General features: G+C 42.7%; 1 protein-coding gene across 1 annotated transcript in view; it reads left to right on the top strand.

Moving 5' to 3' along the window:
- Positions 1-16,216, top strand: part of LOC311139268 (F-actin-uncapping protein LRRC16A-like) — a gene marked incomplete at its 5' end in the record, with an annotated part of 109,468 nt that overhangs the window by 80,600 nt on the left and 12,652 nt on the right. The window contains 5 exons of the mRNA XM_084174157.1: positions 552-685; positions 920-1,257; positions 4,349-4,391; positions 4,595-4,837; positions 6,334-6,489. Of these exons, the coding sequence (XP_084030283.1) occupies positions 552-685; positions 920-1,257; positions 4,349-4,391; positions 4,595-4,837; positions 6,334-6,489 (914 nt within the window). The remainder of the gene's footprint in view (positions 1-551; positions 686-919; positions 1,258-4,348; positions 4,392-4,594; positions 4,838-6,333; positions 6,490-16,216) is intronic.

Below are 16,216 nucleotides of genomic sequence, written 5' to 3' on the forward strand. Positions count from 1 at the left end.
GTAAGCATTACGACTCATCACTACGACTCATCATTATGAAAAATGACTTTTCTTCTTGCTCTTTCTGCCATGTTTATATTGAAAAGGTTAACTCTCTCTCTCCCTCTCTCTCTCACTCCCCCCCTTTCTCTCCCTCTCTCACTCCCCCTCTTTCTCTCCCTCTCTCACTCCCCCTCCTCTCTCACCCCCCCTCTCCCTCCCTCTCTCCCCCCTCTCACTCCCCCCCTTTCTCTCTCTCTAACTCCCCCTCCTCTCTCTCTCTCCCCCTCCTTCTCTCTCTCTCACCCACCTCTCTCTCTCTCTCCCCCCTCTCTCTCTCTCTCCCCCCTCTCTCTCGCTCTCTCTCCCCCTCCTTCTCTCTCTCTCTCACTCCCCCCTCTCTCCCTCCCTCTCTCTCTCTACTCCCTCACTCCCCCCCTTTCTCTCACTCCCCCCCTCTCCCTCCCTCTCTCTCTCGCTCTCTCCCCTCCTCTCACTCCCCCCCTTTCTTTCTCTCCCTCTCTCTCTCTCTTTCTCTCCTCCCTCCCTCTTTCCCTCCCTCCCCCTCTCAGACATTTTCTAAAGAGTTCAGACTCCCAGGATGGAGAGAAGAAGAGGAGTAAAGGTGGTTTCCTCAACCTCATCAAGTCTCGCACCTCTAAGTCTTCAGACAAAGACAAGTCAGAGAAGAACCAGTCTACCCCAGCTCCAGCCCTAACCCCAGCTCCAGCCCTAACCCCAGCTCCAGCCCTAACCCCAGCTCCAGCCCTAACCCCAGCTCCAGCCCTAACCCCAGCTCCAGCCCTAACCCCAGCTCCAGCCCTAACCCCAGCTCCAGCCCTAACCCCAGCTCCAGCCCTAACCCCAGCTCCAGCCCTAACCCCAGCTCCAGCCCTAACCCCAGCTCCAGCCCTAACCCCAGCTCCAGCCCTAACCCCAGCTCCAGCCCTAACCCCAGCTCCAGTAACCACCGTCCCCGAGGAGCCTTCCTCCCCTAAGGCCTCCCTGAAGAGCCAAGCTCCAGAACCACCAACCAAGGTCAAAGAGGCCAAGACCCAGCCCACCCATCCCAGCCAACTCACCCAGCCCCTGGACTGCAGCAGCAGCTCAGACCGGTCTGAGGAGCTACGGACCCCAGATTCCATGGATGAGGTGTCGGAGGGGGACAGTAAGGGTAGTCCCCAGGGGGGGAGGCGCTACGGGGTGCAGGTGATGGGGACTGGACTTCTGGCGGAGATGAAGGCCAAGCAGGAGAGACGTGCCTTCGGATCACATAAGGTCAGTACTGGTGAATCAAAAGTTATATATTACTGTAACTACATCTGTCAGGCCCACTGTCATAGCTTACTGCTTCAGGCCCACTGGCATATTTTACTGCTTCAGGCCCACTGTCATATCATACTGCTTCAGGCCCACTGTCATATCTTACCGCTTCAGGCCCACTGTCATATCTTACCGCTTCAGGCCCACTGTCATATCTTACCGCTTCAGGTCCACTGTCATATCTTACTGCTTCAGGCCCCCTGTCATATCTTACTGCTTCAGGCCCACTGTCATATCTTACTGCTTCAGGCCCACTGTCATATCTTACCGCTTCAGGCCCACTGTCATATCTTACTGCTTCAGGCCCACTGTCATATCTTACTGCTTCAGGCCCACTGTCATATCTTACTGCTTCAGGCCCACTGTCATATCTTACTGCTTCAGGCCCCACTGTCATATCTTACTGCTTCAGGCCCAATGTCATATCTTACTGCTTCAGGCCCACTGTCATATCTTACTGCTTCAGGCCCACTGTCATATCTTACCGCTTCAGGCCCACTGTCATATCTTACTGCTTCAGGCCCACTGTCATATCTTACTGCTTCAGGCCCCACTGTCATATCTTATTGCTTCAGGCCCACTGTCATATCATACCGCTTCAGGCCCACTGTCATATCTTACTGCTTCAGGCCCACTGTCATATCTTACTGCTTCAGGCCCCACTGTCATATCTTATTGCTTCAGGCCCACTGTCATATCATACCGCTTCAGGCCCACTGTCACATACTTATGTAAATGTTTTTGTTTTTTTATACATTTGCAAAAAAATCTAAAAACCTGTTTATGCTTTGTCATTATGAGGTAATGTGTGTAGATTGACGAAGGAAAAAAACAAAATGTGGAAAAAGTCACTGCATTCGGAAAGTATTCAGACCCCTTGACTTTTTCCACATTTTGTTACATTACAGCCTTATTCTAAAATTGATTAAATTAATGTTTTTCCTCATCAATCTACACACTATACCCCATAATGACAAAGCTTTATGTGTGGTACCCTCTCTGTCCTGGTGTAGAGTGGTGTAGAGTGGTGTAGAGTGGTGTGTGTGTGTGTGTGTGTGTGTGTGTATGTGTGTGTGTGTGTGTGTGTGTGTGTGTGTGTGTGTGTGTGTGTGGTAACTTCAGGGACATTCAATTAACTGGGTTCCAGTAAAGACAGTGAACATTTAAAGTAAGGCATAGTAAATGCCTAAAACAACCTTGATGTTCAGATTGGAGGAGGCTTTTCCCTTGTCATGCTTCACAGCAGAATTCAGATGCTTTCAGTTTTACTGTCATGTTGCCTGTGTTAAACTCCTTTACCACGCGTCAGAAACTGCCAACCACATCAGTTCCTCACAGGGTATCAGTGTCACTCCAGGGCTGTAATGGACGACGTGTGTATGTTTGGTCCTCTGTAGCTCAATTGGTAGAGCATGGCGCTTGTAACGCCAGGGTAGTGGGTTCGATCCCCGGGACCACCCATACGTAAAAATGTATGCACACATGACTGTAAGTTGCTTTGGATAAAAGCGTCTGCTAAATGGCATATTTTGGTCAACTTGAGTTTCTGTAAGTCAACGAGACTGTCCCCTTTCACTTTTGGAATGCAGGTCACTACTGTGTGTGTGAATAGGAGGTTCATGTTGCTTTGCAGCAGCAGGCCCAGGGCTTTCTCTGACCTTGTATCACCGGGCCAAAGCCCTGCCTCTCCCATCTGTTGGCGGGGGGCTGGTGCTGAGCTAAATTGCTGGACCTCAGCCCAGTAACTGTGTTACACTACAGCGCTACCTGCTGCTGGAAATAAATATAGCACAACACATACTGTATTCTAGGAGCTAGTTGGGACGCCAAGTAGATAGGAGATAATAACTTCCACAGATTAGTTAGGTATCTTCATCACAATGGCCAACTCTGTGATAATGACTGACTGAATAATGACAGCAATCAGAATCAGACTGTTGATACAGTATTAATCAAATCAAATCAAATGAAATTGTATTTGCCACATGCGCCGAATACAACAGGTGTAGACCTTACTGTGAAATGCTTACTTACAAGCCCTTAACCAACAATGTAGTTCAAGAAATAGAAATAAGAAAATATTTACTGGGGCCTCCCGAGTGGGGCAGTGGTCTAAGGCACTCCATCGCAGTGCTAGCTGTGCCACTAGAGATCCTGGTTCGATTCCAGGCTCTGTCGCAGCCGGCCGTGACCGGGAGACTCATGGGGCGGCGCACAATTGGTCAAGGGTAGGGGAGGGTTTGGCCGGCAGGGATGTTCTTGTCCCATCGCGCACTAGTGACTCCTGTGGCGGCCGGGCGCAGTGCACGCTGACTCGGTCGCCAGGTGTACGGTGTTTCCTCCGGCACATTGGTGCTGCTGGCTTCCGGGTTAAGCGGGCACTGTGTCAAGAAGCAGTGTGGCTAGGTTGGGTTGTGTTTCGGAGGTCGCACGACTCTCGACCTTCGCCTCTCCCGTGTCCGTACGGCAGTTGCAGCGATGGGACAAGACTGTAACTACCAATTGGATACCACGAAAAAGGGGGTAAAATACCAATCCCCAAACCATTTTTTTACTAAATAAACTAAAGTAAATCTAGGTAGGGATAAAGTGACTATGCACAGATAATAAACAGCGAGTAGCAGTGGGGGGGGGGGGGGAGCAATGTAAATAGTCCGGGTGGCCATTTGATTAATTGTTCAGCAGTCTTATGGCTTGGGGGTAGAAGCTGTTAAGGGGCCTTTTGGACCTAGACTCGGCGCTCCAGTACCGCTTGCCGTGCGGTAGCAGAGAGAACAGTCTATGACTTGGGTGACTGGAGTCTTTCACAATTTTTTGGGCCTTCCTCTGACACCGCCTGGTATAGAGGTCCTGGATGGCAGGGAGCTCGGCCCCAGTGATGTACTGGGCCGTACGCACTACCCTCTGTAGCGCTTTACGGTCGGATGCCGAGCAGTTGCCATACCAGGTGACGATGCAACCGGTCAGGATGCTCTAGGTCGATCTATAGGTTGATCTATAGTGGATGCTGTGACTGAACCCATGGTTGTCTGTCTGTCTCCTCCAGGACCAGTATGACCAGTCATCCAGTCCAGACAGACCAGACAGCAGTGCCATCGGTGAGTTCATCTCTACTGTTAACGTTTACAGAGTGGGATTCACAAGACGTGGGAGACTATTTTACCTGAACCACAGATTTTGTGAATCATTTGTGTGACTTGTTGCCTTTTGTGTGTCCCATGAATGTGTGTGTTTCTGCCTGCGTGTTCATCTGTGTGCGCCTGTCTGGCTGACTATGTGTGTGTGTGAGCAGTGAAGGGCCAGCCTACCCCAACAGAGAGCAGGTCTCCAGGTGGCTCCAAGGCAGAGGGGGTGGTGGTGGTTGGCTCCCCAGAGAAGAGCCCTCGAGGTGGGGAGGCCAAGCCAGAGACGGTCCCTAGGAACCGCACTACCTCCAGCTCCAGTCCCAAGCCCCCTCCTCAGGGCACCAAGCCAGCCCTCGCTGCCCGACCCTCCATCCCTCAGAAGCCGCGCACCAGCAGTAGCAGGAGTATAGGTAAGCCTATAATATGGAGCATTGAGATCTACAGATATACTGGATATTCTTGTATCCTTCCATTAGTATGGATAACAGCCAGGAGAACTGGTAGACAGGGCATAACATTTACTTTTTGGTCCACCAGCCACTGTGGCAGGTAGATTAAAAGATTGACCAGCCACTCAGATTTTTTACCAGCCCCCCAAGATTTTGCTCTAAAATTACACCAACAAAACACTAAAAAACAAATACGCATGCTTTGTAATGTTTCGAAAAAAGTAAATGTATTACTAGTAAGAAGTAACTAATGTGGTATGTTGAATAATTACATTTTTTGTGACCTGAGTCTTTTAACCAAAATATCACACCTGCCCCTTTAAGGGCGGGAGGTTACCGTGGTAGCACGACTTGAGTCACCTTTGTGCCTGTGAGATTGAGTCTGACTAGTAGAAGCTTTGTCTTCTCTTCCCTAGGAGTTGAAACTTCAAACATAGAAAAACAACCAAGCTTGTGAACAAAACAATGTAAATAGCCAAGTAACACAAGGACGTCTCACTTCAGTAGACTTTCGTTTTAAGTAAATTAGACCAACCTTTATGCCTGTGCTCTTCTAAAAATGAATATTTCACTCAGCTCTTCTCGTGCGCACAGCCCCCAGCCAGGCTGTGTTGCAGTGTGAGGTGGGATAGGCTATATAGGTTTCCAAGTTCTTTGACTTTGTGCGATTAATTTACCAGCTATGAAACAAAATGGCAGAAATACTTTGAAAACAGCTACTGCAGCATTTATTTGACCATAAATGTGATCATACTTGACTATTTGTATTCACATATGCGAGTGAAGTGCTCACACTGTGGAGCCGACCACCCGCCAACGTGGATGGTGAAATAGACATCTTACCCGCCAATGCCAAAATCTACCCGCATTTGGCAGGTGGCGGGTGTTAATTTTAGACCCTGTTGGTAGAGTATGGAGCATTGACATAATACAGATTTATACTGTATTCTTGTTTTATTCCTATGGGATAGTGGACAGCCAGGAGCATAGGCACAGTGTGAGGTATCTACACACATCCAAACGTGGCTGGAGACAACAAAGCTGAATAAATGAGGTCATGTCTGATCATTGGGAGCAGAAAGCAGAGCCTTGTCTGTTTAGAGTATGGAGAATCACCACCTGCAGGACCATAGACTGGGTTCATTGGGTGTGGACTTCTGCCCTGAGGAGGGCTACTGGGACACTATCTAGTCCCTGGATGTTAAAGCTGTTAAAGATCTAGTGTTAGTGTACTAGTCTATTCTGGGGCCTGAGGCTGGACACCTTCTGCCTTTCAATAGACCACAGATCTTCAACTAGGATGCCAACTAATCTGGCTTCCTGTCTCAGTCATCAACTACATAAACAACAATAAATGATATATCTTAACCTGGACATTTAGACACACACCTGTCCTGGTTTTGGGACAATAGAAACCTTGATGTAGTTCTGATACTGTTTGTCTTCCTGTCTGCCAGATGAGGTCTGTGACTCCGCTGGAGGGAATGTGTCTCCCAAGGTGGTAATGCTGCCTCACGGCCTGAAGAGGGTCCCCTTGGACAAGGACAAGGAGGGGCAGGGCAGTCCTCTACTGGAGGGCGCGGGGAGTAGCAAAAACCCCTCTGCTCAGACAGGTAGGTTACCTTTACCCATCCTGGTAGGAACAGACCTAGTCTCGCGCTATCATACTTCCAGGTCTCGTTCATCACTCTGCGGTTGAGGAAACCTGTAAGGACAGGCTATTAAGCCCTAAAGCACAGGCCTCGGTTTCCCTCAAACTGTATCTATTCTCTTAGTAGGGAGAGAGAGAGATGTGTCTGACACCAGAATAGATTATTTATTATTATTATTTTTATATTATTATTAATTATTTTCTTTTTCAAGTGTTCTACTCCAATAGCCAGCACCTCGCCTAAATATGTGTGCGTTTCTTTCGCCTCCATATTAATCTGGGACTTGTCCTACCATATAGATCGGGGATGGACAATTCCAGTCCTTGGGGGTCGGAGTGGTGTCACACTTTTTCCCCATCCCTAGCAAGCACAGCTGATTAAACTTATTGCATTCTAAACTGAAGCCCATGAGTACTTGATTATTAGAGTCAAACGTGTTAGCTGGGGCTGGGGAAGAAGTGTGGCACCAGTCAGGTCCCGAGGACTGGAGTTGCCCATCCCTGATATAGATGCTCTGTTTGCACGCATCGAGGGATGTGGTGACAGTGGGGACAAGGGAACACACATAAACAGCTTTGTCCTTTTAGAAGGTCGTCATAATCCTTACATAAATATGATATGTATGCAAGAAATGCAGAGCCACTTCAAAAAACATATTGACAGAGTCTAGTATCTAGTAGTCTAATCAATTAGTTTTCAACCCCTTTGTTATGGCAAGTCTAAATAAGCTCAGGAGTAAAAATGTGCTTAACAAGTCACATAATCAGTCAGATGGACTCACTATGTGTGCAATGATAGTGATTTTTTAACGACTACATAATCTCTGTACCCCACACATACAATTATCTATAAGGTCCCTCAGTCGAGCAGTGAATTTGAAACATAGATTCAACCACAAAGACCAGGGAGGTTTTCCAATGCCTCGCAAAGAAGGGCACCTTTTGGTAGATGGGTACAAATAAAGCAGACATTGAATATTCCTTTGAGCATGGTGAAGGTATTAATTACGCTTTGGATGGTGTATCAATACACCCAGTCACTACAAAAATACAGGCGTCCTTCCTAACTCAGCTGCCGGTGAGGAAGGAAAACGCTCAGGGATTTCACCATGAGGCCAATGGTGACTTTAAAACAGTTAGAAAGTTAATGGCTTTGATAGGAGAAAACTGAGGATGAATCATCAACATTGTAGTTACTCCACAATACTAACCTAATTGACAGAGTATGCACTCACTAACTGTAAGTCGCTCTGGATAAGAGCGTCTGCTAAATGACTAAAATGTAAATGTAATGTAAATGTAATTATCATTACTGCATTGAAAAAATGCACAATCACAGTTACAGCTAAATCTTAACTTTTTTGCTAAGATTGCCATTCCATTTGCTCTTATTCCAAGTGAATAGTCTCATAAGCTGTCATTGAATCAGACTTTGCATTGGTTAGTCTGCTGTGTTTTGTTTCAATCCACCTTTGTGTCAGTCTGTGAGTCTGTGTGTTGTGTTCTGTATAGTGTGTTTTCCATGTACACCCTGATTGTGTGTGTGTGCCCTCTCATAATATGTCTGTTGCCTTCCAGATTCCATAAATCAATGTTCCAACTCCTCTCTCTTTCTCCATAAACTACTTTGCCTGCATCCTATTCCCTATATAACGCTACTTCTGGCCAGACAGAGTGCCATTTTGGACGTAGCCTTTGTATTGTAGATAGATATCATTATCCTTCATTGATTACGGTTTTCTTCATAGATAAGCTAGGATTTATCTCTGTGGTTTTCCTCACTAGCACTGGCCAACATTATTATCAAATCTACTACACCAGCTGTAATGTATTAATGAAGCTTCTCTATCTCATTTAGTATTATCTCCATGTATTAGTGTTATCTCTCTAGATATGGCTACAACACACTCTAAAACACACTCTATAACACACTCCAACAGACTTTACTACACACTAATACACACTCTATGATGCACTCTATAACACACTCTACTACGCACTAATACACACTCTACTACACACTCTATAACACACTCTACTACACACTCTACTACGCACTAATACACACTCTACTACACACTCTATAACACACTCTACTACACACTCTATAACACACTCTATAACACACTCTACTACACACTCTATAACACACTCTACTACCTAATACACACTCTACTACACACTCTATAACACACTCTACTACACACTCTATAACACACTCTACTACGCACTAATACACACTCTACTACACATTCTATAAGACACTCTACTACACACTCTATAACACAGTACTACACACTCTATAACACTCTACTACACACTCTATAACACACTCTACTACGCACTAATACACACTGTACTACACACTCTACTACACACTACTACAGACTATATAACACACTCTACTACCCACTCTATAACACACTCTACTACACTCTGTAACACACTCTACTACACACTCTATAACACACTCTACTACACACTGTATAACACACTCTACTACACACTGTATAACACACTCTACTACACACTGTATAACACTCTATAACACTACAACACACTGTACTACACTCTATAACACACTACTACACACTGTATAACACACTCTATAACACTCTACTACACACTCTACTACACACTACTACACACTATATAACACACTCTACTACACACGTTATAACACACTCTTCTACACACTGTAAAACAACTCTACTACACACTGTATAACACACTCTACTACACATTCTATAACACTCTACTACACACTCTATAACACTCTTACACTCTACAACACACTCTACTACACACTCTACTACACACTCTACTACACACTCTACTGCACACTCTACTACACACTGTATAACATACTCTACTACACACTGTATAACACACTCTATAATACTCTACTACACACTCTACTACACACTACTACACACTATATAACATATACTCCTACACACTCTAACACTCTATAACACACTCTACTACACACTCTATAACACAATCTACTATACACTCTATAACACACTCTACAAAACACTCTACTACACACTCTACTACACACTATATAACACACTCTACTACACACTCTACTACACTCTATAACACTCTCTACTACACACTCTATAACACACTCTACTACACAATCTACTACACACTCTATAACACACTCTACTACACACTCTATAACACACTACTACACACTCTATAACACACTCTACTACACACTCTACTACACACTCTACTACACACTCTATAACACACTCTACTACACACTCTATAACACTATATAACACACTCTACTACACACTGTATAACACACTCTACTACACACGGTAAAACAACTCTACTACACACTGTATAACACACTCTACTACACACTCTATAACACTCTACTACACACTCTATAACACTCTAACACTCTACAGCACTCTACAACACTCTACAACACACTCTACTAAACACTCTATAACACACTCTATAACACTCTACTACACACTCTATAACACACTCTACTACACACTCTATAACACACTCTACTACACACTATATAACACACTCTACTACACACTGTATAACACACTCTACTACACACGGTAAAACAACTCTACTACACACTGTATAACACACTCTACTACACACTCTATACCACTCTACTACACACTCTACTAAACACTCTATAACACACTCTATAACACACTCTATAACACTCTACTACACACTGTATAACACTCTATAACACTACAACACACTGTACTACACTCTATAACACACTACTACACACTCTATAACACACTCTCCTACACACTCTATAACACACTCTACTACGCACTAATACACACTATTACACACTCTACTACACACTCTACTATGCACTAATACACACTCTATAACACACTCTACTACACACTCTACTACACACTATAACACACTCTACAACACACTCTACTACACACTCTACTACAAACTCTATAACACACTCTATAACACACTCTACTACACACTCTATAACACACTCTACTACACACTCTACTACACACTCTACTACACACTCTACTGCACACTCTACTACACACTGTATAACATACTATACTACACACTGTATAACACACTCTATAATACTCTACTACACACTCTACTACACACTACTACACACTATATAACAGATACTCCTACCCACTCTAACACTCTATAACACACTCTACTACACACTCTATAACACAATCTACTATACACTCTATAACACACTCTACTACACTCTGTAACACACTCTACTACACTCTATAACACACTCTACAAAACACTCTACTACACACTCTACTACACACTCTATAACACACTATAACACACTCTACTACACACTATAACACACTCTACTACAAACTCTATAACACACTCTACTACACACTATAACACACTCTACTACACTCTCTATAACACACTCTACTACACACTCTACTACACACTGTATAACATACTCTACTACACACTGTATAACACTATAACACTACAACACAATCTACTACACTCTACAACACACTCTACAACACACTCTACTACACACTCTATAACACACTCTACTACGCACTAATACACACTCTACTACACACATTACTACACACTCTATAACACACTCTACTACGCACTACTACACACTCTATAACACACTCCACTACACACTCTGTAACACACTCTACTGCACTCTGTAACACACTCTACTACACACTAATACACACTCTATAACACACTCTACTGCACACTGTATAACACACTCTACTAGACACTGTATAACACACTCTACTACACACTGTATAACACACTCTACTACATACTCAGTAACACTCTACTACACACTCTACAACACTCTATAACACTACAACACACTACTACACTCTACAACACACTCTACTACACACTCTACAACACACTCTACTACACACTCTATAACACACTCTACTACGCACTAATACACACTCTACTACACACTCTATAACACACTACTACACACTCTATAACACACTCTACTACACACTGTATAACACTGTATAACACTATAACACACTGTACTACACTCTATAACACACTACTACACACTCTATAACACACTCTACTACGCACTAATACACACTCTACTATACACTCTATAACACACTACTACACACTCTATAACACACTCTATAACACACTCTACTACGCACTAATACACACTACTACACACTCTACTACACACTCTACTATGCACTAATACACACTCTATAACACACACTACTACACACTCTATAACACACTCTACTACACACTCTATAACACACTCTACTACACACAATATAACACACTCTATAACACACTATAACACACTCTACTACACACTGTATAACACACTCTACTACACACTCTATACCACACTCTACAACACACTCTATAACACACTCTACTACACACTCTACTACACTCTATAATACACACTCTACTACACACTCTACTACGCACTAATACACACTCTACTACACACTCTATAACACACTCTACTACACACTCTATAACACACTCTATAACACACTCTACTACACACTCTATAACACACTCTACTACCTAATACACACTCTACTACACACTCTATAACACACTCTACTACACACTCTATAACACACTCTACTACGCACTAATACACACTCTACTACACATTCTATAAGACACTCTACTACACACTCTATAACACAGTACTACACACTCTATAACACTCTACTACACACTCTATAACACACTCTACTACGCACTAATACACACTGTACTACACACTCTACTACACACTACTACAGACTATATAACACACTCTACTACCCACTCTATAACACACTCTACTACACTCTGTAACACACTCTACTACACACTCTATAACACACTCTACTACACACTGTATAACACACTCTACTACACACTGTATAACACACTCTACTACACACTGTATAACACTCTATAACACTACAACACACTGTACTACACTCTATAACACACTACTACACACTGTATAACACACTCTATAACACTCTACTACACACTCTACTACACACTACTACACACTATATAACACACTCTACTACACACGTTATAACACACTCTTCTACACACTGTAAAACAACTCTACTACACACTGTATAACACACTCTACTACACATTCTATAACACTCTACTACACACTCTATAACACTCTTACACTCTACAACACACTCTACTACACACTCTACTACACACTCTACTACACACTCTACTGCACACTCTACTACACACTGTATAACATACTCTACTACACACTGTATAACACACTCTATAATACTCTACTACACACTCTACTACACACTACTACACACTATATAACATATACTCCTACACACTCTATAACACACTCTACTACACACTCTATAACACAATCTACTATACACTCTATAACACACTCTACAAAACACTCTACTACACACTCTACTACACACTATATAACACACTCTACTACACACTCTACTACACTCTATAACACTCTCTACTACACACTCTATAACACACTCTACTACACAATCTACTACACACTCTATAACACACTCTACTACACACTCTATAACACACTACTACACACTCTATAACACACTCTACTACACACTCTACTACACACTCTACTACACACTCTACTACACACTCTATAACACACTCTACTACACACTCTATAACACTATATAACACACTCTACTACACACTGTATAACACACTCTACTACACACGGTAAAACAACTCTACTACACACTGTATAACACACTCTACTACACACTCTATAACACTCTACTACACACTCTATAACACTCTAACACTCTACAGCACTCTACAACACTCTACAACACACTCTACTAAACACTCTATAACACACTCTATAACACTCTACTACACACTCTATAACACACTCTACTACACACTCTATAACACACTCTACTACACACATTTTACATTACATTTTACATTTTAGTCATTTAGCAGACTATATAACACACTCTACTACACACTGTATAACACACTCTACTACACACGGTAAAACAACTCTACTACACACTGTATAACACACTCTACTACACACTCTATAACACTCTACTACACACTCTACTAAACACTCTATAACACACTCTATAACACACTCTATAACACTCTACTACACACTGTATAACACTCTATAACACTACAACACACTGTACTACACTCTATAACACACTACTACACACTCTATAACACACTCTCCTACACACTCTATAACACTGCGCCACACGGTCTCCTGAGTGGCGCAGTGGTCTAAGGCACTGCATCGCAGTGCTAACTGTGCTACTAGAGATCCTGGTTCGAATCCAGGCTCTGTCGCAGCCGGCCGCGACCGGGAGACTCATGGGCGGCGCACAATTGGCCCAGCGTCGTCCAGGGTAGGGGAGGGAATGGCCGGTAGGGATGTAGCTCAGTTGATAGAGCATGGCGTTTGCAACGCCAGGGTTGTGGGTTCGTTTCCCACGGGGGGGCAGTATAAAAAAAAATAAAAAATATGTATTCACTAACTGTAAGTCGCTCTGGATAAGAGCGTCTGCTAAATGACTAAAATGTAAATGTAAATGTAACACACTCTACTACGCACTAATACACACTATTACACACTCTACTACACACTCTACTATGCACTAATACACACTCTATAACACACTCTACTACACACTCTACTACACACTATAACACACTCTACTACACACTCTACTACAAACTCTATAACACACTCTATAACACACTCTACTACACACTCTATAACACACTCTACTACACACTCTACTACACACTCTACTACACACTCTACTGCACACTCTACTACACACTGTATAACATACTATACTACACACTGTATAACACACTCTATAATACTCTACTACACACTCTACTACACACTACTACACACTATATAACAGATACTCCTACCCACTCTAACACTCTATAACACACTCTACTACACACTCTATAACACAATCTACTATACACTCTATAACACACTCTACTACACTCTGTAACACACTCTACTACACTCTATAACACACTCTACAAAACACTCTACTACACACTCTACTACACACTCTATAACACACTATAACACACTCTACTACACACTATAACACACTCTACTACACACTCTATAACACACTCTACTACACACTATAACACACTCTACTACACACTCTATAACACACTCTACTACACACTCTACTACACACTGTATAACATACTCTACTACACACTGTATAACACTATAACACTACAACACAATCTACTACACTCTACAACACACTCTACAACACACTCTACTACACACTCTATAACACACTCTACTACGCACTAATACACACTCTACTACACACATTACTACACACTCTATAACACACTCTACTACGCACTAATACACACACTACTACACACTCTATAACACACTCCACTACACACTCTGTAACACACTCTACTGCACTCTGTAACACACTCTACTACACACTAATACACACTCTATAACACACTCTACTGCACACTGTATAACACACTCTACTAGACACTGTATAACACACTCTACTACACACTGTATAACACACTCTACTACATACTCAGTAACACTCTACTACACACTCTACAACACTCTATAACACTACAACACACTACTACACTCTACAACACACTCTACTACACACTCTACAACACACTCTACTACACACTCTATAACACACTCTACTACGCACTAATACACACTCTACTACACACTCTATAACACACTACTACACACTCTATAACACGCTCTACTACGCACTAATACACACCATATAACACACTACTACACACTCTACTACACACTCTATAACACACTCTACTACACACTGTATAACACTGTATAACACTATAACACACTGTACTACACTCTATAACACACTACTACACACTCTATAACACACTCTACTACGCACTAATACACACTCTACTATACACTCTATAACACACTACTACACACTCTATAACACACTCTATAACACACTCTACTACGCACTAATACACACTACTACACACTCTACTACACACTCTACTATGTACTAATACACACTCTATAACACACACTACTACACACTCTATAACACACTCTACTACACACTCTATAACACACTCTATAACACACTATAACACACTCTACTACACACTGTATAACACACTCTACTACACACTCTATACCACACTCTACAACACACTCTATAACACACTCTACTACACACTCTACTACACTCTATAATACACACTCTACTACACACTCTATAACACACTCTACTACACACTCTATAACACACTCTATAACACACTCTACTACACACTCTATAACACACTCTACTACCTAATACACACTCTACTACACACTCTATAACACACTCTACTACACACTCTATAACACACTCTACTACGCACTAATACACACTCTACTACACATTCTATAAGACACTCTACTACACACTCTATAACACAGTACTACACACTCTATAACACTCTACTACACACTCTATAACACACTCTACTACGCACTAATACACACTGTACTACACACTCTACTACACACTACTACAGACTATATAACACACTCTACTACCCACTCTATAACA

The sequence above is a fragment of the Coregonus lavaretus genome (genome assembly GCF_964263955.1).
Source record: "Coregonus lavaretus genome assembly, chromosome: 13".
Lineage (NCBI taxonomy): Eukaryota > Metazoa > Chordata > Actinopteri > Salmoniformes > Salmonidae > Coregonus > Coregonus lavaretus.